This window comes from Centropristis striata, chromosome 8, assembly GCF_030273125.1.
Source record: "Centropristis striata isolate RG_2023a ecotype Rhode Island chromosome 8, C.striata_1.0, whole genome shotgun sequence".
NCBI classification, from domain to species: Eukaryota; Metazoa; Chordata; class Actinopteri; order Perciformes; family Serranidae; genus Centropristis; species Centropristis striata.
Genome location: NC_081524.1, coordinates 3,974,872 through 3,998,090, shown reverse-complemented (window position 1 = coordinate 3,998,090; position 23,219 = coordinate 3,974,872). Strand labels below are relative to the sequence as shown.

Sequence of the window (23,219 nt, the reverse complement as noted above, 5' to 3'; positions counted from 1 at the left end):
GAGAAAGAGAGAGAAATAAAGAGAGAGAGACCCTGGAGTAAAGTGGCCCTGGAACATGGCAGAAGGTAAGTAGTTGGGGGAAGTTATCTCTGTTTCTGAAGGGCTCGGCTCTTCTTGTATTGTTTTAGAAGGGTTTTTTTTTGAGGGGGGGATTCTTCAGTAAGGATCCTACCCTGTGACCCCCCCCCCCCCCCTCCACCCTCATTGTTTAGGGGGAAAAGGTTGCCAGCCCCCTTTTGTTTACCTCCCTCTCCCGCTTTCCCTCTCGCTGCGCAGTTTCTGCTTTTCACAGCATTTTGCATGAAAGTGGCAATCTGTGAGGATTACCCAGTTTGAGGGCTGCAACCAAAAAAACAAAAAAAAACAAAAAAAAAAGGATACTGTAGCTTGGGTGCTAATTCTGACTCAAGGCAGAAGTGAAGACATGGGCTCCGTTTCTAACCAGGAATTCCCAGGTTGAGTAACTGCATTTAAAAAAAAGAAAAGAAAGAAAAAGAGTTAATGAAGCTGTGGTGTTTCCTGTCTGTCTGATTGTGGTGGAACATTTTAACGTGATGTGAAGTCTAACAATGAATGCATTAAGCGGTTTTCAGGCAATCTGACATCATGCAAACCTCCTGGAGCACTTAATCTGCACAAACTGGTGCGGTTTTCATTCATGCGCAGCTGCTTTTTTGCGTAATTTGCGATCATTTAAGTGGAAATTCAGCCTCAGCTCGTTACGCGTTGCATTGATTCCTATTGATTGGTGACGCACAGAGGAAGAAAAGTTTTAAACCTTGCAGAAATAGCCATTTTTTTCCGGATATGCATTGCATTTCTAACAGTTTATATATAGTTGTTTTAGTGCGTAATCATGTGCATGTTTCGCTGCAGGAGTGAGAAAGGAAAGTTTTGCAGAAATGTCGCCTTTTTCCGGATATGCATCGCATCTCTAACAGTTTATATGTCGTTTTTTAGTGTTTAATCATGCATGTTTCGCTGCAGGAGTGTGTAAGACCGAGGAGGATGAAGGACCCATCACCGAGGAGGATTCACAGTCTTACAACGGGGTCGGCTTGTGTAAATGGTTCAACGTCCGCATGGGTTTCGGGTTCCTGTCCATGACCAACAAAGAGGGAGTGCCACTGGACGAGCCGGTCGACGTGTTTGTCCACCAGGTAGGAAGATTTATCAAGAACCTACCAGAACCACTTGTGCACCCTAAAACACTGCAGAAAGTATCAACAGAGTGCTGAAATCTCCTTTTATATATCAAGTTAAATGCATTGCCAGCAGGAGTGAGATCACCCCACCTGTTTCCAATTCAGCTTAATTAAATTGACCATTTTTTTTCCAATTTTGCAAACCTGAAACTAGTCAGCAATGACTCATTAGTGTTAGTAAAACATTTTAAAAAGCCCGGATAAATCGATGTAAAGTGCATTAAAAGGACAAAACTACTCCTGTTGCAGTGAGTTTGGATATTTGAGTTAAAAGTTAAATAATGTGAGATGTGTTTTACATGAGTGTTTTTTTTTTTAACTTTGCAGAACCTGAAACTAGTCAGCAATGACTCATTAGTGTTAGTAAAAATAAAAAAAAAGTCGGATAAATCGATATAAAGTGCATTAAAAGAACCAAACTGCTCCTGTTGCATTGGATATTTGAGCTAAAAGTTAAATAATGTGAGGTGTTTTTTACATGAGTGGGTTTTTTTGGTTTGTTTTAACTTTGCAGGACCAGAAACGACTCATTAGTCTTAGTAAAAAAATAAAAAAAAGTCCGGATAAATCGATTTAAAGTGCATTAAAACAACCAAACTAACACATGTTGCATTGAGTTTGTATATTTGAGTTAAAAGTTAAATAATGAATGAATGTTTTACATGGGTGGGGGGTTTCTAGTGTGGTGGGTGTTTCTCCCTCAGGGGAACACGTGTTGCTGCCTCCCTCGTGGCTTTTTTTTTTTTTTCCTAAGAGGGACTGATGTGATATAATGTGATGAAAAACAAAACAAAGTGTATTTGGAGCTAACACACTTAAACAGGCTGTCATCGATGCTTATAAGGTGGATATGGATCATGTGTGAGCTGCATTATAACTGGTGTTTTAAAGAGGAGAAAGCACAGAATTGATCCTCTTGTGAGGCAGTTTGAACAGTCGATATTTGTTAGTTTTTGTTTAAAAACGGAGGAGTGGGTGCCACATTTAGCCATTTTAGCTTTGCTGCAATCTGTTTGGATGCTTTTTAAATGAGTGAGTCTCATGGTTTGACCTCATCCAGACAGTAAAGAGCTTATTGATCACTTCTTTTTAAGGTTAAAATATGCTTTTAACACACACTCACAGAGGCAATATATGGTTTCGCCTTTTTACGATAGCCCATATAAGCACTTTACATATATTTATGTAGGACTGGGTTGCTTATGTTTGTGTGGGGGAACAATAATCGATTATTAAATTAATCGTCAACTATTTTGAGAATCGAATAATTGGTTTAGGCAGTTTTTTTAAAAGCTTAAAACTTTTTAAGACAAAACGACCAAAAAAAGACACAAAATTACCAAAAAAAAGACACAAAATGACTGAAAAAACACAAAATTACTTTTAAAAGACACAATATATGGTTTCACCTTCTTAAGATAAGCACTTTACTTATATTCATGTAGGACTGAATTGATTATATTTGTATCTGGGATCATAACATTGTGATAAACTTGGATAAATGTCAATTTTACAGTTCTGGGGCTGTTGTATAAAGCTAATTTATCAAATGAGCCAGGGTTATTTGGTTTAGTCTGACTCATTTTCAGTTAATTTTAGTTCTATAAAGCAAATTTACAAATTAAGCAGCATAAAATACCATATAACTGAGCTTAAACTATGCTAGAATTGGTTTATGGGAAAGAAATACATTTCAGTCCTGCTTAAAGAATCTCTGTTGCTTCAGCAGAATTTGTCTGGTCTTTCTTTCGGCTTAGATGCAAGTTAAAAAAAAAAAAAATTAGCTTCATTTTGTGCATGTGTGCGCAGCCTAGGAAGTAATTGTTGGTATTCCTTTTAGAGTTACATTGATTCAGCACTAAATTAATCTGTAAACTGTTTGGATAACTCATCGTTAAAGTCATTTAATTCATGATGACCAAAAAAGACACAAAATGGCCAAAAAAAAGACACAAAATGACCAAAAAAGGCACAAAATGACTGAAAAAACACTAAATTACTGTAAAAAAAAAATACAAAATTACTGTAAAAAGACACAAAATTACCCAAAAAAGACACAAAATGTCTGAAAAAACACTAAATTACTGTAAAAAGACACAAAATGACCAAAAAAGGCACAAAATGACTGAAAAAACACTAAATTACTGTAAAAAACAACAACACTAAATTACTGTAAAAAGACACAAAATGACCCAAAAAAGACACAAAATGACCAAAAAAGGCACAAAATGACTGAAAAAACACTAAATTACTGTAAAAAAAGATACAAAATTACTGTAAAAAGACACAAAATGACCAAAAAATACACAAAATGACAGAAAAAAACCATGTTTCTTATCAAAAAAGAAACAAGATTATTTAAAAAGTGCAAGAAACAACGCCTCTCAGTTTTGTTCCATATTAAGCTGAATATCTTGACTGATAATGAGTTGGACTATCAGTTGTTTCTGGTGTTTCTGGAGGGAACTCCTTTATTCATGCAGGTTTAAAGCTCCATCCACCTTCATACATACGAGTGGTGGAGAGGTGGGAGGTGAAGAGGCGGGGGAGTGTGATAAGATAAAGGCTTAGCATGTGAATGAGGAGTCCCATAGCTGCTCATTCACCTCCAGGTTCCTGTCATAAAGTGATTAAAGGCTCTCTGCTGTCTGCTCAGCCCCCTGTGAGTGTGTGTGGCTCCCACTCTAAAGAGGAGAGGAGCTCTCACCCTTTATTTTAGCTGCATTTCCTCCTTCATCCAGACAAGAAGTTTAACTTCATTTGGTTTAGAGCAGGGGTCTCAAAGTCAAATTACCTGGGGGCCGCTGGAGGCAGTATCAAAATGACACAAAAAAAAGACACAAAATGACAGAAAAAGACACAGAATTAGCAAAAAACAAACAGAATTATTTAAAAAAGACACAAAATGACACAAAAAATACACAGGATTAGCAAAAAAGACACAAAATTATTTAAAAAAGACACAAAATGACCAAAAAAATGCACAGGATTAGCAAAAAAGACACACAATTATTTTAAAAAGACACAAAATGACCAAAAAAAATACACAGAATTAGCAAAAAACAAACAGAATTATTTAAAAAGGACACAAAATGACACAAAAAAGACACAAAAGATACACAGAATTACCAAAAAAGACACAAAATTATTTAAAAAAGACACAAAATGACACAAAAAATACACAGAATTACCAAGAAAGACACACAATTATTTAAAAAAGACACAAAATTACCAAAAGATACAAAAAATGACAGAAAAAAAACTAAATTACTTAAAAAAGAAACAAAATGACCAAAAAAAGACACAAAATTACTAAAAAAACACTAAATTATTTTAAAAAGCCACTAAATGACCCAAAAAATACACAGAATTACCAAAAAAAGACACAAAATTATTTCAAAAGACACAAAATGACAGAAAAAAAAACGAAATTACTTAAAAAAAAGAAAGAAAATGACAGAAAAAATACACAGAATTACCAAAAAAGTAATTAAAGGGACCTTCCACACACAACACGGTAAAGTGCCATTCATATAAAACTCACATTAAACTTTCATATCAAGGTGGGGGCCACAAAATATCGTCACGAGGGCCACAATTGGCCCGCGGGCCGCAAGTTTGAGCCCCCTGGTATATATGCATTCACATGAAGTTGGTCTATCATTTAAAACTAGTGTTTGATAGATCAGGTTTGAGACTCTCAGCTCTGACTCGTATCTGTTTCTCAGTGTTCTTCCTCTCTGTTGATGATGATGCATATCGAGAGATGCTCATTATTCCGTGAAGCCGTTGTAACTGAAGTATTGTTTGACTGTACACAGGAAGTTGGTGCCAGATTAATCATAATGCAAACAAGACATGAGTTGATCTGGGGATAGAAACTCAGTTTGGTGCTCCAGTAGTTACAGAGATTAGAAAGAAAACAGGAGGGAATTTGTTTTTTTTTGTTTTTTTTTACTGTAAGTATAATGCATAATGCCATTGAATGCAGGTTAAAAGATACACTGCAGGAAAGGTGTGTCTAAAAACCAGATAAAAACAGTAAATCTGAGGGAAATGATCTTGCTGCATGGACAGATAATTTACCTTGACAAGATTTATTAAATTAAGATTATTAAATCTAGAAATAAGCATGTTGAACACTTAAAATAAGAAATTAACTCTTAAAACAAGATAAATTAATCTAAATCTAAAGTTGTTTTTTTTTATCTTAGTAAGAAACAAATAATCATCAGGTCACTCTGCTCGGGCCAGTTCATCGCTGCTTGCAGCTTTAATTTATCTCTTTTGTACATTTTTTGCCTTTTTTGGCCATTTTGTGACCAAAAGAAGATGTAAAAAGATACAAAATGACCAAAAAACCCCACCAAAAAAAGACACAAAAGACATAAATTCACAAAAAAAAAAAAAAAAAATTACCAAACAAAACAGACACAAAAAAACCCCACCAAAAAAAGACAGTTTTTTTTTCTTATCCTGGTAAGAAACAAATAATCATCAGGTCACTCTGCTCGGGCCAGTTCATCGCTGCTGGCAGCTTTAATTTATCTTGTTTTAAGAGTTAATTTCTTATTTTAAGCATTCAACATGCTTATTTCTAGATTTAACAATCTTAATTTAAGAAATCTTGTCAAGTGAAATTATCTGAAATCTAGAAATAAGCATGCAACAGTACAACCCAGGCCCAGAAGCTTGCATCTGCATGTCAACAAACAATTCTCTTATTGCTCTCGATACTTTAAAAGTCATAATGCTTTTAAACTGAATCAGTTTCTCCAGAAGGAAAGCGTAACCAATGTCTAACTTCCCAGTCTGTCACTAGTAAATGTAGCCACGCGTGTCCATGATGGATGTTTGGGGGTTATGGCAACGTAAAGGGCCTCAGCCCTAAAATTAGTGGCCGCGTGTCAAGGAAAATGAACTCTGAGGGTCCGGTGGCCTTTGTGCAGGTGGACAATAGAGCCACGCATCCGAATGAAGCAGCCGCCGGCCGTGACCGAGCCCCACTTTGTCTCAGCTATTGTCCTGCTGCTCTGATGTCTTTCTCTGCCTCGCTCCGCTGCCACACATTCTGAGTTTACAGTTTACAGTTTACAGTTTACAGTTTACAGTTTACAGTACAGCCCAATAATACTGATTCAACATCACATCCACAAAGTTAAAGCCCCGATCCGGAGCTCTACCTGTGTACGTGTGTGTGTGTGTGTGTGTCGAGATAACCTATTAAAAACAGACACAGAATTACCAAAAAGAGACAGAATTAACAAAAAAAGACACAAAATTATTTTAAAACAGACATAAAATGACTAAAAAAGACAAAAAATTACAAAAAAAGACACAAAATTACAAAAAAAGACACAGAATGACCAAAAAGACACAAAATAACTAAAAAAAAAGACACAATGACTAAAAAAAGACACAAAATTACCAAAAAGAGACTCAGAATTACCCAAAAAGACACAGAATTAACAAAAAAGACACATTTATTTAAAAAGACACAAAATTACAAAAATTACACAAAATGACTAAAAAAAGACACAATGACTAAAAAAAGACACAAAATTACCAAAAAGAGACTCAGAATTACCCAAAGAGACACAGAATTAACAATAAAAGAGACTAAATTATTTAAGACACAAAATTACAAAAAATACACAAAATTACTAAAAAAAAAAAGACACACAAAATGACCAAAAAGAGACACAGAATTACCCCAAAAGACACACAATTAACAAAAAAGACACAAAATTATTTTAAAAAGACACAAAATGAGCAAAAATATACACAAAATAAAAATAAAAGACAATGACAAAAAAAGACACTAAATTATTTTAAAAAGACACAGAATTACCAAAAAAGACACCAATGATTTAACCCTTTCTTGATAACCTGTGGTGGGCATGTGGCCGGTGTGAGTCCGTTGTGGGGGTGGGGAGGTGACACGTGGGAGAGGAAGTGGGTTAACGGTCACCAGTGGAGTGGGGGCTCTGGTGGGAGTGGGGGGCTCCGGGGCTCTGGACGTCCATGTTGCCACTCAAATGTCATGGCTCACCAGTTGTGTTGCCGCGGTGACGTCCATGTAGCAGATGCCCAACTGTGAGTCGCAGGATTAGAGACGGAGCTTTTGTTTGTTGTTGTTGTTTTTCTCATCACAGAGAGCGTCACGATAGTACATAAAGGTCTCAAACTACCTCAAATTACCTGGAGGCAGGATCAGAATGACCAAAAAAGACACAAAATTACTAAAAAAGATACCGAATTACAAAAAAAAAGGCACAATGACTAAAAAAAGATGCAAAATGACAAAAAAAAAGACACAAAACGATCCAAAAAAGACACAAAATGACTAAATAAAGACACACAATTACTAAAAAAAGACACACAATTACTAAAAAAAGACACAAAATGACCCAAAAAATACACAAAATAAAAAAAAAAATACACAGAATTACTAAAAAAAAGACACAAAATTATATTAAAAAAAGACACATTATTAAAAAAAGACACAAAATTACCAAAAAAGTAATTAAAGGGACCTTCCACACACAACACGGTAATGTGCCATTCATATAAAACTCACATTAAACTTTCACATCAAGGTGGGGGCCACAAAATATCGTCACGAGGGCCACAATTGGCCCGCAGGCCGTGAGTTTGAGACCTCTGCTACAGAACAATTATCTTTTAATTGATGATCTGTGCTGAAGGATTCTCTGTTGATCTGGTTTGAAGCGGACCTCAGACTTCCTTCAGAATAAACGAGTGCTTTGAGAAGATCAGTTTGATCCCTGCAGGTTTTGGCGAACGCTCACTGCAGACGGTGTTTATCAGAACTGATAAATGGAAGTGACTTAACTCAGAAATTAGATAAAGAAAATGGGATTAATGTCTATCAAAACAAGCCTCCTTCACCATGCAACGCTCTTCTTTTTTGTCCACATCCTGCTATTGTTGTGACAGGTTAATCTCTGTCTCACCAGGGAGTTTTAAAAAGGGGTTTCCCATATCGTATCAATCCTAAAATCCACACCACACCTTCACTTCATCACTGTTTTCTTTGGAATCGCAAATGTCTGGAAGGAGAAAAACATGAACCTTCTTAAAGGTCGCACCAGGTGAACAAACACTGTAAAAAAGGTGTTGGAAAAACCCAGATAAATTAAATTAAAGATAAATTAAAGCTGCAAGCAGCGATGAACTGGCCCGAGCAGAGTGACCTGACAATTATTAGTTTCTTACCAGGATAAGAAAAACTTTTTGGGGTGTTTTTTGTGTCTATTTTGGTCTTTTTGTGTCTTTTTTTTGTAATTTTGTGTCTTTTTACATCTTCTTTTGGTCAAAAAATGACCAAAAAAGACAAAAAATGTACAAAAGAGATAAACTAGAAAATTTCCTCTGGGGAAATTCTGAAAGGGCCACGGGGGCTACTGCCGGTGTGTGTACACTATGATGAGATTCTTCAGAGATTTCAAACTACGCCCTTTAACCTCAAAATATGTGTGTGTGTGAAACATTTGTATCTGGAGGAGTGTGCGTGCTTACGCACGCATTTGTGTATGTGTGTAGCGAAAATCGCATAAAGTTACGTGTGTGTGTGTTTGAAGCATGTGTATGGATGTGTGAGGAGTGTGCGTGCTTACGCGCATGTGTGTGTGCGTGTATCTTTAACTGTAATCACATCAAAGACCAAAGGACCAATCAGAGCAAAGCAATCAACAGATTTAACTGCCACCAACAGCCGAATGTTCCGGAACAGTGACAGCAGCCAGAGGTGGACAGACTGGAATTTCTGGCCTCGAACAGAAAGCATTTTTGGCAAAACCATAATACCTATCATTGATCCGACTTCACTTTGAGCGTCCTGAGTTCTTCCTGAACGTCTACATATGTTTGTTTTTTTAAGAAAATTTTATAAATAGCTTTGTTAGAGCGATCTAAAAAAACTGTTACATCTCCCTTTTTCAGAAATCTTCCTGCATTTTTAATATGGGAGCCAATGAGGCTGTTGGCGGTGTTGGTGGATCATCTCTGCGTCCTACGCCCAAACTATAACTCTGACAGCTTTACCAGAGGATTGTGAGGGAGAAGACTAATTTTCCTATGTTTCTATGTATAAATTATTTCTGTAGAGTGGAATTTGCGGCCTGGAGCGCAGTTTTCAAATGTATTTTTTGACAATTTCTTCTCTCCCTCTACACTCTGGCGATGATGTCACACACTGTGACACGAACATTCCGTGCAATACACACCCATTATAATCTCAGAATTTCTCCAAAAATGATCATGTTCATTGAACAGGGATTGGTAAAAAACTATATGACCTATCGAAACGTGGATCAATACACCGATACACAAGACTAGTGTCTACTTTCGGCCGTCCCATTCATTTCAATGCAAAATTTTGGGCAGTTTTTCACAACTTACGTGGCAAAAAAATGTTATTCTGTAGAGGAAAGTAATAGCACACCGATCCCGATCAATCTGCATGTTTTGATATATAATTTGTCCTGCAACTCTTCAAGTTGTAGGACTAGTAGCGGGACGAAATTGCGTCCGGAAGAGGAAGAAGAAAAAATCCACAGTATAATAAAAGTGCATGGTGCGATTGCCCCGTGGCCCTAATAACATCTGCCAGCAGCGATGAACTGGCCCGAGCAGAGTGACCTGACAATTATTTGTTTCTTACCAGGATAAAAAAAACTGTGTTAGTGTTAGATAATTTATCTCGTTTTAAGAGTTAATTTCTTATTTTAAGCTTAATTCAACATGCTTATTTCTAGATTTAACAATCTTAATTTAAGAAATCTTGTCAAGTGAAATTATCTGTCCATGCAGCAAGATCATTTCCCTCAGATTTAGTGTTTTTATCTGGTTTTTAGACTAAACACCTTTTTTAACAGGGTAGTTCCAGCGAATATGTTGCTAACCAGAAGGCTAGGTCAACGTTTACTCTGAGCATATTCAAACATTTCCATTGTTTCTTCTTTTGTTGATAGTTAACACGCTTTTCTTATGTTGCTCTTCATCCTACATGCTACAAAATGAAATGTTTCTTTTGACAAAATAAAAGATGTCACGTATTGAAGCAGTGATATCAAAGCTAGATATCAATCATTAGTGCTTTCTCCTCCACTTTTATCTTGCACGTCTTTCTGCCAAACAACCATCCGAGGAATGTCACCCTGACCCCCAACCTCCTGCTGCCTTCTCACCCCACCCCCACCCAGCTCTAACCCTGCATCCTGCAGTTAGGGTTAGTAGTAGTGGTCAGTGTGTTAGTGGGGGGGGGGGGCAGTGAGGAATGCTGCTCCTCCAGAGGGGGATGGTTGAAGGTTATCCTCATCAGGTTTACCACTCAAAGACAAAGCAGCATTAAGACAATGGGGCCTTTTAGTTTGTGCACAGAGTGATGAGTGGAGTGGGAACAGAAAGCTTTGTTACTGATGTTTGTTTATCATAATGATCACTTCAAAATACCTGATAAGTCCTATCAGCTTGTGATGGTTTCACACAGAGAAGATGAGGTGAAGATTGTTCTCAAGGGCCAAAGTATCACTGCGAAAAAAGAAAGAAAGGTGTCTAAAAACCAGATAAAACAGTAAATCTGAGGGAAATGATGTTGCTGCATGGGCAGATAATTTACCTTGACAAGATTTCTTGAATTAAGATTGTTAAATCTAGAAATAAGCATGTTGAACACTTAAAATAACTCTTAAAACAAGATAAATTAATCTAAATCTAAAAATTTTTTTTTATCTTGGTAAGAAACAAATAATCATTAGGTCACTCTGCTCGGACCAGTTCATCGCTGCTTGCAGCTTTAATTTATCTCTTTTGTACATTTTTTGTCTTTTTTGGTCATTTTGTGACCAAAAGAAGATGTAAAAAGACACAAAATGACCAAAAAAAGACCAAAAAACACAAATCTAAATCTAGAAATAAACAGGTTGAGCGTAAGCATGCTGGTTGAGGTAGCACAGTTCATCCAGCATGGCTCTGAATGTATTCTCATCTAAGGAGAAAGTTAGAAGTCACATTCAAGCACTTTTTAATGATTTTACAGGTGTATTTAAGCTTTTTTTGGCACCCTTTCTTTAACCAAAGCTGTGGTAAATTACATATTTAAATACATTGCTGTAAAATTGTTCTGACACAAAGATTCTTTATATGAAGTATTCAGTCGGGTAGTGATTTATTATGGAAGTAGAAATAAGCATGTTGCACGCTTAAAATAAGAAATTAACTCTAATTTGCAGTGTAGCTCAGGCTCCTGGTTTCTGTTCTGTGTTGTTAATATATTATATGCTGTGTATTTGATGCTGTTATATAGAGTAATTGAGTCGATATCACCATAAGCTGCCTTTGAGACTTCCCCATTTCACAAAAAAAGTTGAGATTTTCCATTGAATTTCATATTTATTGTATTAAGTTGATGTTATGCTGTTAGAAATTGATGTTGGTCAAGCTTCTAATGATAATGACAACAACAAAAATAGCTGATAAGAGTTTAATTTAGGAGCTGATATCTAGACATTTAACATGGTTTTCTTGATGATGATTTTGGTTATTATCAAGAAAACCATGGAAAATGTCTATCAGCTCTTTAATTAAACTCTTATCAGCTATTTTTGTTGTTATCTTTATATTTGTTTGGACAAATGTACCTTTAGTTGTACCAGGCATTAAAATGAACAAGAAATTGAAGAAAACAAAGGTGCTCTAATCATTTTTCCACTGTATATCCCATAAAAAATGACCAGCAGTATTTCTGTGAGGAGGGGAAGCATTTAAGACACCATAAACTAGTTTTCATGATTTTTGATGCTGAATCCCTTTTTTCCTTATGTCGCCTTACAGAGCAAGTTGCACATGGAGGGTTTCCGCAGCCTGAAGGAAGGCGAGGCGGTGGAGTTTTCCTTCAAGAAGTCGTCAAAAGGCCTGGAGTCTCAGAGAGTAACCGGACCAGGAGGCGTCCACTGTGTGGGCAGCGAGAGGAGACCCAAAGGAAAGAAGGTCCAGAAGAGACGCTCAAAGGGAGACAGGTGAGCAGAGAACACCTGGAAAGAGCAGAAAAAAAGACAGTAAATTAATGTTGTTCATTGTGTAATCTTCAAAACCCGCACGGCTGCAACTAATGATTATTTTCATTATCCATTAATCTTTAATCCAAATATTTAAACCAGCGGTTCCAAAACTTTTTTAGCCCACACCTTAAAAAAAAAATGCAATAAGCTTTTTATAAAACCATCACAACAATGAGCATTTGAATTAATCTGAAACTAATGAATTAATGCAACAAAGTTATGTTCAAGCTTCCACTTTTAAGAGTAAAGAGGATGATAACAGGATCAGGATCACAGGCAGAAAGCAGATAAGTCAGGGAAAATGTTAAAATATTTTGAGCCACGTTGAACAAAAATTGCAGCAAGTTTAACCCTTTGATGCACAACATGGGTCAAAAATTACCCGCATTCATTTCCTTCATGTTATTCATGCTGGCTGTGTGTTTCTGTGCTCTATCTTTTGATATCAACTTATTTTATGATTGAATATTCCAAGTATTCTTTAAATATCTTGTTTTTGATGAGAACTGATCATTATTTCCATTTTGCCTCTCATACTTTATGAAGAAAAAACGTTTTTGTATTACTACGTAGCTAACTACTTGGCTAAGTAGCTTGCTAAGCTAACTACTTAGCCAAGAAGTTAGCTAAGTAGTTACCTTAGCAAGCTACTAAGCTAACTACTCAGCCAAGAAGTTAGTACAGTAGTTAGCTTAGCAAGCTACTTAGCCAAGAAGTTAGCTAAGTAGTTAGCAAGTTACTCAGCCAAGAAGTAAGCTAAGTAGTTAGCTTAACAAGCTACTTAGACGTCCTCAAATCTCTTGTTTTGTCCACAAACCAAAGAGATATTCAGTTTATTGTCATAAAGGAACAAAGAAACCAGAAAAATTCACATTGAAGAGAATTTGGACTTATTGTCTTTAAAAAAAAAATTTGCTCAAACCAATTATGAGATTATCAAAATAGTTGGCGATTAATTTAATAATTGATTATTGTTCGATTCATTGAATAATTGTTCTAAAAACCTGTAAAACACTCAAAATAAGTCACAAAATTCCACAATCCATGTTTTTTTTCCCCCTTTAGACAGCAACAGATAATTCAGTTTTACATTAGAGCCCCTTACAGGCCACCAGCAGTCATTGTGGTGTCCAGGTTGGATCGGATATACTCTGGTGTTTTAGTTTCTCCCCATTTTCCTTCCTCTTCCTCTTCCTCATCCCCACCCCCCACCCCAGCCCTAGCAGGGGTCACAGCAGCAGGCTTGACGTGTGACCTGGATCAATAACTGTTTAAATCTGCTGTTCCCTGGTGAATTCACACCCACTGACTCTCTCTCTTTCTCTTCCTAAACCACCAATGTGATTTGCAAATCAAAAAAAAAAAATATCTTAAAATGAATCTAAAGTTTGGTTATTCTCTCACTTTATCAATATTTGATCTGAACTACGGCTGCACAATTAATCAGAAATGTATCCAAGTTGCAATGAGGACAGTAAAATATTAAAATCACAGGCGGTGCATCATGTTAAAGGCAAAATACCATTCAATGAGGAAAAACTTGCGGCCCGTGGGCCAATTGCGGCCCTCGTGGCGATATTTTGTGGCCCTCACCTTGATATGAAAGTTTAAAGTGAGTTTTATATGAATGGCACTTTACCGTGTTATGTGTGGAAGGTCCCTTTAATTGTCTTTTTTTTGGTAATTCTGTGTCATTTTTTGGTCATTTTGTTTCTTTTTAAAATATTTTTGTGTCTGTTTTTAAATAATTTTGTGTCTTTTTTTTGTAATTTAGTTTTTTCTCATTTTTTGTCTTTTTTTTTATATTTTTGTGTCTTTTGAAAATAATGTCTTTTTAGTAATTTTTTTTGGTCATTTTGATTCTTTTTTTAGTAATATAGTTTTTTTCTATCATTTTTTTTTTTGTTTTAGTCATTTTGTGTCTTTTTTTTGTCATTTTGATTCTTTTTTTTAGTAATTTAGTTTTTTTTCTGTCATTTTGTGTCTTTTTTTTAGTCATTTTGTGTCTTTTTTTTAGTCATTTTGTTTCTTTTTTTGGTCATTTTGATTCTTTTTTTAGTAATTTAGTTTTTTTCTGTCATTTTGTGTCTTTTTTTTAGTCATTTTGTGTCTTTTTTTGGTCATTTTGATTCTTTTTTTAGTAATTTAGTTTTTTTCTGTCATTTTGTGTCTTTTTTTAGTCATTTTGTGTCTTTTTTTTAGTCATTTTGTGTCTTTTTTTTGGTCATTTTGATACTGCCTCCAGTGGCCCCCAGGTAATTTGAGTTTGAGACCCCTGATTTACATAAACCCCGAAAAAAGTACTTCAATGAGTCTAGGTCCTCTGTCAGTTTATCAAAAAGAGCCAAAACTCGATCAAACGACGGACACATTTTTGGTCATAAAACACATCTGTGTATTGGAGTGATTTTTGAGTCCCTCCTTGAATATCAATGCGTTGGGGGTTAGAGGTGTATCAGCTTCACCTGGCTGTCAGCTGTGATTAGAGCCAGAGAGTAGTCGGTGAGAGCAGAGATCATTACGGCCTCAAAGAGTCCTGGGAGGCCCGCTGCAGCTCAATAACTCTCTGTAGAGCCACTGATCCACCAGAAGATATCGCTGCCCTGCAGCGTGTTTCATTATGCAGCTGGAAGGTGTTTCATTGGTTCACGTATGATTGATTGATTGATTGATTGATCAGATATTACTCATACAGGAGTAGAGAGGACTTTTCAGTTCTTTTCGGTTCATGTTTTGCCACCAAAGTGAGCAGCGTTTTTTTTGTTTTTTTACTACACTGCAAAGCTTACCAAGTGTTTTCTTCTTATATCGAGCAATAGTGTCTTAATTATATTGTTTTGAGTATAATTTACCTGCTGACCATAGATTTATGTGTTCATTTAATTATTAGTATTATTAGTATGTGCTTATTTAACCTTCTGGAGTTTCCAAAAGCTCCAAAGCATGACTTCTTGACACAAAATGACTAAAAAAAGACATAAAATGACCAAAAAAGACACAAAATGAGAAGACAGAATGACCAAAAAACCCCACAGAAGACACAAAATGACAAAAAGACACAAACTGACAAAAAAAGACACAAAATGACAAAAAAAGACACAATTATTTTAAAAAGACACAAAATAACCAATAAAAGACACAAAATGACTAAAAAAAGACACAAAAAGATACAAATAACCAAAAAAGCCACAAAATGACTTACAAAGACATGAAAAGGATTCAAAATGGACAAAATAGCCCAAGACTTCATAGAGTTTATTATTATTGTGTAAAGACTTCTTTTTAGGATTGACATTGTGTTCTTTTTCATGCTTTTCAAGCTATTCAACTGTTGAATATGGTGATTTTTTTACCTGAAATTTTGGCTCAAATTGAGAGTTCTAGTTGCATGTAGTTTTAATGATATTTCAAAAGCATTTTCTACCACCAAAACGTGCTAGTTTCAAGTATTTCTGGCTAATGTTTTTTACTACAGTTCGGCTTTTCAAGCCACAATTGCTCAAAATAAATACATTAGGATGTATTTCAAGCCATCGTTGTTTGTCCCAGTTTCTAGATATTTTTACTTATTTAAAGAATTCTTACACAGACAAATATTCTTCCTGCACTGGCAGATAATTTAACTTGTTTCTAGCATGTATTTGTTTAATTCTAGTGAATTATTTCTTATTTTTTGTCAGTTGGTTTTTGCAGTGACCACCTTTTGTGAGTGTGTGTTTGAGGGTGGGGAAAAAAAAAAAAGAGCTCCTGTCCATTTAATTGATAACAGATGTAAGAGCCCGGGCATTGGGGGTGAAAGGTCGCCGTTGTCATGGCAACAGTGTATGAGTAAATGCAAAGAGGGCCGGGGGGGGGGGGGTGGGAGCGGGGGTTAGAGGAGTGAGGAGAGGGCAGGGAGGGTTAGGGTTCAAAGGTCATTGCTGCAGCTTTTCCAGACAAAGGGACCACTTCCCTTCGTCCTGATGGATGCTGATGGAGCGAGCTGCTCCGTGGTGACGGTATAGACCTTGACACCGCCCCAACCGCCGCGCTGACCCCTCGCCAGCCGCCCCGTTCAAACCTCATCTGCCGCTACAATGGCGGCCGGGGGTCGGCATGGCGCCCCACGCCCACCACCCATCTGTCCAACGCCCCTGCACGCGTGGCCATTCTGGAGGTGGTGTTTGAACAGAGGTGGCCGATGGCGCCCGTGATGGCGCCCGCTGACCTCCGCGGTTGTTTCATTTCTAAAGTTCAATGGCGATGAAACGGGTGTTTTACTTTGATACAATAGAGTCCGACAGGAAGCTGCTGGCAGAGACAAAGTGACAGACAGGACGAGCTGCTGGTGATATCTGGAGCTCATAGGAGTCAATGCAACTATAAACCTGAAGACAGATGTTTTAGGCAGGAGTCTCGGGCTATTTTCTCCATTTTTGAATCCTTTTCGTGTCTTTGTAAGGCATTATGTGTCTTCTGTGGGATATTTTTTTTGGTCATTCTGTCTTCTCATTTTGTGTCTTTTTTTCAGTAATTTTGTCTTTTTTTGGTCATTTTGTGTCTTTTTTAGTCATTGTGTCTTTTTTTGGTCATTTTGTGTCTTTTTTTAGTCATTTTGTGTCTTTTTTTTCAGTAATTTTGTCTTTTTTTGGTCATTTTCTGTCTTTTTTAGTAATTTTGTGTCTTTTTGGTCATTTTGTGTCTTTTATTTTAGTCATTTTGTGTCTTTTTTTGGTCATTTTCTTTACATTTATATTACATGTCATTTAGCTGACGCTTTTGTCCAAAATATACATATATACACAATAATTATTGTGATGTTCCTTTTTCCTGTGGAAGTGGTCTTACTGGCCGGTCAGGAACCAGTCTGGAACCAGTCTGAACCGGGGACCTTTCCCCCGCTCATCTATTGGTTGGTGATTGTGTTACGTCACTGAGACTTGAGATAATATCAAACACGTTTGATATGATCCAAACCAAGACTAGGAACAGACTGATATGAACCAGAGCAGATTACTACCTTAAACTTAACCATGGAGCTGACGGAGCGCCGTGACTCCAGTAAAACTCCTAGATTTACTAAAGACTTCCAGTTTTTAGTCTGGGACTGTAGAACTCTTTTGGTGTAAGCCAGCATTACTCATGAAACTACACCATTTTTAATGAATCTGGCCTCTGGTCAACATAGTTTTTGCCATTAGAAGCTTCTCACCTCACTAGTGAAACATTCCAGTAACTCCTGCTTGGCCGGCCTCCTGACCTGGAATGCCCTTACAAGATTTATGACAAAATGCAGAGTCGGGTCATTCCAGGTGAGATGTTGCCACCTAGTGGGAAACTGGTGCAACTTCAAGTCCCCCTCCACTCACAATGTGCTTCAGTTATTGTTCCTTCATTTCATGTTTTACCTTCACTGTGATGTGCAGAGTTTTGCACTAAATGACTGTTATAACATTTATCTGCTCAAGTAGCAAAGTGTCTAATATATATTTACTGCCCTTTCAGACCCTTTGGGCTGAAAATGTTCACTTCCAAAAAAGCGCTATAAAAACTTGACAGATTAATTTCTTTTTTTCTACTTTTTTTCTGCATAAACCTCTTAAACAACTTCTGCCCTGCTCAACACTACCAAACATTCAAAAATATTGAGGATTTTAACCCTTTAAATGCCAGTTTGATTGCACGATGACACAAATAAGACACAAAATGACCAAAAAAGACACAAAATGACCAGAAAACACACAAAATGACAAAAAAAATACTCAATGACCAAAAAAAGACACAAAATGACAGAAAATGACCAAAAAAGACACAAAAACAGAAAATGACAAAAAAGACACAAAAAGACAGAAAATGACAAAAGACACAAAAAGACAGAAAATGACCAAAAAAGACACAAAAAGACAGAAAATTACAAAAAAATACTATAAAAAGACAGAAAATTACAAAAAAGACACAAAAAGACAGAAAATGACCAAAAAAATACTATAAAAAGACAGAAAATTACAAAAAAAAACGAAAAAAAGACAGAAAATGACAAAAAAGACACAAAAAGACAGAAAATGACCCAAAAAAAAGACACATGACTAAAAAACACACAAAATGACTAAAAAGACACAAATTAACTTAAAAAAAGACACAGAATGACTAAAAACTAAAAACCACAGTTGACAGGATCACACACAATCACAAGATCACATTCATATTGTTTTTTCTGTTTCTTTTTGGTTCAAAATGTTGATGCATTTAAACATGTTTTAAGTAGTGTATACAGGCAGGATGAAAAGGATTTAAAATGGACCAAACAGCCCGTAAAGACTCCTTAGAGTTAAACATACTACAGGTGACTAAACCCTCTGGTCTGGTCTTGCAGGTGTTATAACTGCGGAGGCCTGGACCACCACGCCAAAGAGTGCAAACTGCCCCCCCAGCCCAAGAAGTGCCATTTCTGCCAGAGCATCGACCACATGGTGGCCAACTGCCCAATCAAAGCACAACAGTCCTCGCCGGGTTCTCAGGGAAAACCGTCGCCCTCGAAAGGAGACGAGGAGGAGCACAGCCGCCCGGCACCTCCTCCTCCCGACGCCTCCGAGTAAGATTAAGGCGAGAAAACGGGCAAAACAGCACAGAGGCCAATCAAAGTGCTCCGCCGGAGAGACGGGACACACGGAACCCTCCACCTGTCCACGCTGCTTTTGGAACTACCTCAGGTTATATGAAAGAAAAGAAAAAAGATATTGCTGATGAAGAATGTTGCTGAAGTTGATTTTGTTTGTTTGTTTTCAGTTGGTGTAACACTCAGGAATACTGCTGTATTATTGCACTCAGGACGCTTTTTAAAAATGTTGGAATAACTGCTGTTGTTTGAGGGGTTTGAGATTGTAGTCAGCGATGCCATATGACCGATTATCTCGACGACTTTTTGTAGAATCTGTGTTTTTTTTTGTTTTTTTTAATGTGAAACGGTGCCCCTCCCCTTCCTGTGGGAAAATACACACTACAGGCCAAAAGTTTGGAAGCAGCTAAAATTTTCAGTTATGGATTCTTTGGATTTTTGGATGTGTTTACTGCATATTCAGACTTTATCTTTTATTGAATTTAACCATTTTCCTGTTGAATAAATGTTAAGAAAAGAAAAGAAGGGCTTAGTTTTAGGGTTGAGAAGATTTGGAAGAGTCACAACTTCAATGCAAAAGTGGAAAAAAAACAAATCCCAGTTTGCATTATTCACTTTAGCTCTTTGGCTTTTGAGAGTTTGGATACAAAAATCCCAATAAATCTCAACTGTGTTCATATCTCTGACAAAAGAAACAAGAGTTCAGATTTAAACATTAACCCTTTATCAGGCAAAGAACTATATTTGATAACTTCAGGTAATATTTCGAGAAAAAAGTTGCAAATTTATTAGATTAAAGTGGCAAACCTACAAGAAAAAAAAGTTGCAGATTTAAGAGATTTAAAGTGGCAGATCTGTGCGAAAAAAGTCGCAGATTTACGAGAAAAAAGTGGGGAAAAGCTACTTTTTTCTCCCAGATTCACCACTTTAACCCATTACATACTGCCAGAATGTGTAAAAAAAATAAACATCCGAAAATAATATTCTGAGAAAAAAGTTTACGAGATTAAAGACGCAAGTCTACGAGAAAAAAATTCGCAGATTTATGAGATTTAAAGTGGTGAATCTGGGAGAAAAAAGTTGTTTTTTTCCCACTTTTTTCTCGTAAATCTGCGACTTTTTCGCGCAGATTTGCCACTTTAAATCTCTTAAATCTGCAACTTTTTTTTCTTGTAGATTTGCCACTTTAATCTAGTAAATTTGCCACTTTTTTCTCAAAATATTACCAGAAGTTACCAAATATAGCTCTTTGCCTGATGAAGGGTTAAGGAAAGAAGGATACACAAAGTCTAAGCAATAAAAACACCAAAGACCTGATAATTATAGTAAAAAAAATGTGTTCTAATCAGTGACTCTTTATCTAATAATCATGTTTATTTTGTTGCAAAGTAAAGCAATGAAACTATGATCTTTTTTTGGACCAATTTGATCTTGCTTCCAAACTTTTGGCCTGTAGTTTACCTCTTTTTGTTTTTGCGTAATACTCACTTAGTGTCTTTAGTGGAGAGTTACACTTTTGCTGCCTTACATTTAGTCTTTTTTTTTTTTTTTCCTGACCGTTAATGCCTCTTTTATCCGACAAGGCAGAGACGTGACAGTCGGTACCTCTGTAATGAATGTTAGTTTGCATATCGCATGGGGAACGGGAGGGTTTGGTGGAAACACATGGGACATAGGGTTATATAAGGGTATCGCTATAGGCAACGTATTGGCAGCTGCCAATATTGCAATTGACCATCCAGTTTTCCTGGGGCCAAATGAATGTCAGACCACAAGTGGTTACCATCGTTCTTTTCTTTGCCATTTCATTATTTTCCATCCAGCGTTTTGCTGTTTTTTTCTAATAATAAGTGGACGGTCTACCTCATTTTAGTGCACGTTTTTGGGTTTTCGCTACCAAAACTGCCGTTCTAACTGCTGATGGTAAACAGAATATTCTCAGAATACAGTTTTGGAGATTTGAATTGGGATTAAATCAAATCCTTTTTGCACTACGGTGTTTTCACAGCATTGCAATTAGTTGTAACATAAAGAGTAACTTAACGCTCTGATGCATTCCCTTTAATTCCAACACTGGAAATGTGTGGCAGAGGGTGTTTTTTTTAAAAGCTTGCACTGCAAAAAAGGTGTTTAGTCTAAAAACCAGATAAAAACTAAATCTGAGGGAAATGATCTTGCTGCATGGACAGATAATTTACCTTGACAAGATTTCTTAAATTAAGATTGTTGAATCTAGAAATAAGCATATTGAACACTTAAAATAAGAAATTGACTCTTAAAAGAAGGTAAATTATCTAACACTTCTTGGTAAGAAACAAATAGTTTGCTCTGGCCAGTTCATTGCTGCTTACAGCTTTAATTTGTCTATTTTGTACTTTTTTTTTTTTGTCTTTTTGGGTCATTCTGTGACCAAAAGAAGATGTAAAAAGACACAAAAAGACGCAAAAAAGACGCAAAAAAGACGCAAAAAAGACGCAAAAAAAGACGTAAAATCACAAAAAAGACATAAAAAGACGAGAGTTTAATTTCTTATTTTAAGTGTACAACATGGTTATTTCTAGATTTAATACTCTTTCATTTAAGAAATCTTGTCAAGTGAAATGATCTGTCCATGCAGCAAGAAAAAGCCAGATTATTAGACTGAGTGCAGCTCAAATCTCAATCAGAGATCCATCCATTCATCCATTCTCGTCCGCTTATCCGGGGCCGGGTCGCGAGGGCAGCAGGTTAAACACAAAAACCATGGGGTTTTTTTAGCCTGGTGTTAAGTTAAGTTACTCTTTAGCCTTTGTGACTTTCCACCACCAGTTTATTGGTACTGCTGTGTAAAATGACTACTGCTTCATAAAAACCTCAACTTGGATTTGATAGAATCCCAACCGACATGATACTTAATAACCAAATAAACCATCACTTCTAATAAGATACGTAACCTGGACTGTAAGTTACTGAGGGGTCCAGCTAGCTCTCCTCTTGATACTTGAATAAAAAAAGAGGCAGAATCAGACATGATGTTGCCAGTGGGAAGGCTGGTTTTTGTTTATATCCAGTGTGATCCATTTCTAGGTAGTTTATTTAAGACATAACCTCCCTATGAACACCAGGAGGAGGAGCATGTAGATCTAGCTAGCTTATCAGCAATTTACTCCCGTTTTACAGGAGAAGCTGACACGACTTTAACACCCAATTAATATATATGAAAGATTATTCTAAAGCCTTTTTAAAGAAAGAAAAAAAATCATACTACTTTATTTATTTTCATCCAAGAGTGCTGCCACTTCTCCCTCTGCTCCTGTTGAAGCCTCTCAGCAATGAATGTTCTCCTCAAAAAAAAACTACCAAATGTCATTCAGAGCTATATATGACTTGAGAATATATTTGGTTAACACACTTTTTTTTTTAACATCCAGGTACTCGTATTACTTTGTACATATGTGCTTGATAAATCACTGTCAATGTCCTTATCAATAATAACTCAATGCAGTATGAACAGTAATATATTGCAACACATGCGTAACAATATACATAATGTACAGTTAAACTACAGGCCAAAAGTTTGGAAGCAACTTACATTTTCTGGCTTTTTTTAAAAACCAGAATGGATTCTTTGGATTTTTGGATGTGTTTACATAATGAGACTTTATCTTTTATTGAATTGAACCATTTTCCTGCTGAATAAATATTAGCAAAAGAAAAGAAGGGCTTAGTTTTAGGGTTAAGTCACAACTTAAAAAACTAATCACAGTTTGCATTATTCACTTTAGCTCTTTGGTTTTTGAGAGTTTGGATACAAAAATCCGAATAAATCTCAACTGTATTCATATCTCTAACAAACTACCACAGAAATGGCTAAAATTAAACCGTAAAGAAACAAGATTTATACATTAACCCTTTGATGCACAACATATAAACACCTTCTAATGCACAACATGGGTCAAAAATGACTCATTTCCCATGTTATTTCATGCTGGCTGTGTGTTTAAATATCCTTTTTTATTTATTACAACAGATCATTATATCCGTTTTTCCTTTCATACTTTATGAAGAAAAATAGTTTTTGGATTATTACAAGTTTGGGTCAAAAAAGACTTTGTGCATTACAAGTGTAGAGATGCAAAAAGGGTTTTTATTCAAAAAGTAAGAAATGAAAACAAAACATTAGGACGTATGATGATAAAGAACAAGTTGATTGAGGAAAACCTGCAATACTGAATGATGGAATTAATTTATTGCAAAGATATAGAATATAAAAACTTAGTCGGGTCACTTTAGACCATGTTGTGCATCAAATGGTTAAAGGAAAGAAGGATACACAATGTATAAGCAATAAAAACA

The 23,219-nt window shown here is 36.3% G+C and overlaps 1 protein-coding gene across 3 annotated transcripts; it reads left to right on the top strand.

Annotated features, from left to right (window-relative positions):
- On the top strand, positions 1-19,479 carry lin28aa (lin-28 homolog Aa). 3 transcript variants are annotated; one of them, XM_059338336.1, is made up of 4 exons: positions 1-65; positions 988-1,160; positions 12,063-12,247; positions 18,642-19,479. In XM_059338336.1, exons 1-4 carry the CDS (start codon positions 56-58, stop codon positions 18,862-18,864), a joined length of 591 nt encoding a protein of 196 aa, XP_059194319.1. In that variant the 5' UTR covers positions 1-55; the 3' UTR covers positions 18,865-19,479. The 3 variants fall into 3 exon arrangements, with proteins under 3 accessions (XP_059194319.1, XP_059194318.1, XP_059194320.1); XM_059338335.1 differs by lacking the exon at positions 1-65 and adding an exon at positions 194-455; XM_059338337.1 differs by lacking the exon at positions 1-65 and adding an exon at positions 521-643.
- Positions 19,480-23,219: the final 3,740 nt, after the last annotated feature.

Coding starts and splice junctions, on each gene's coding strand:
- lin28aa (XM_059338335.1), top strand. CDS start 425: ATGGGCTCCGTTTCTAACCAGGAATTCCCAG. Junction 1,161..12,062: donor TCGACGTGTTTGTCCACCAG/GTAGGAAGATTT, acceptor GTCGCCTTACAG/AGCAAGTTGCACATGGAGGG. Junction 12,248..18,641: donor AGACGCTCAAAGGGAGACAG/GTGAGCAGAGAA, acceptor CTGGTCTTGCAG/GTGTTATAACTGCGGAGGCC.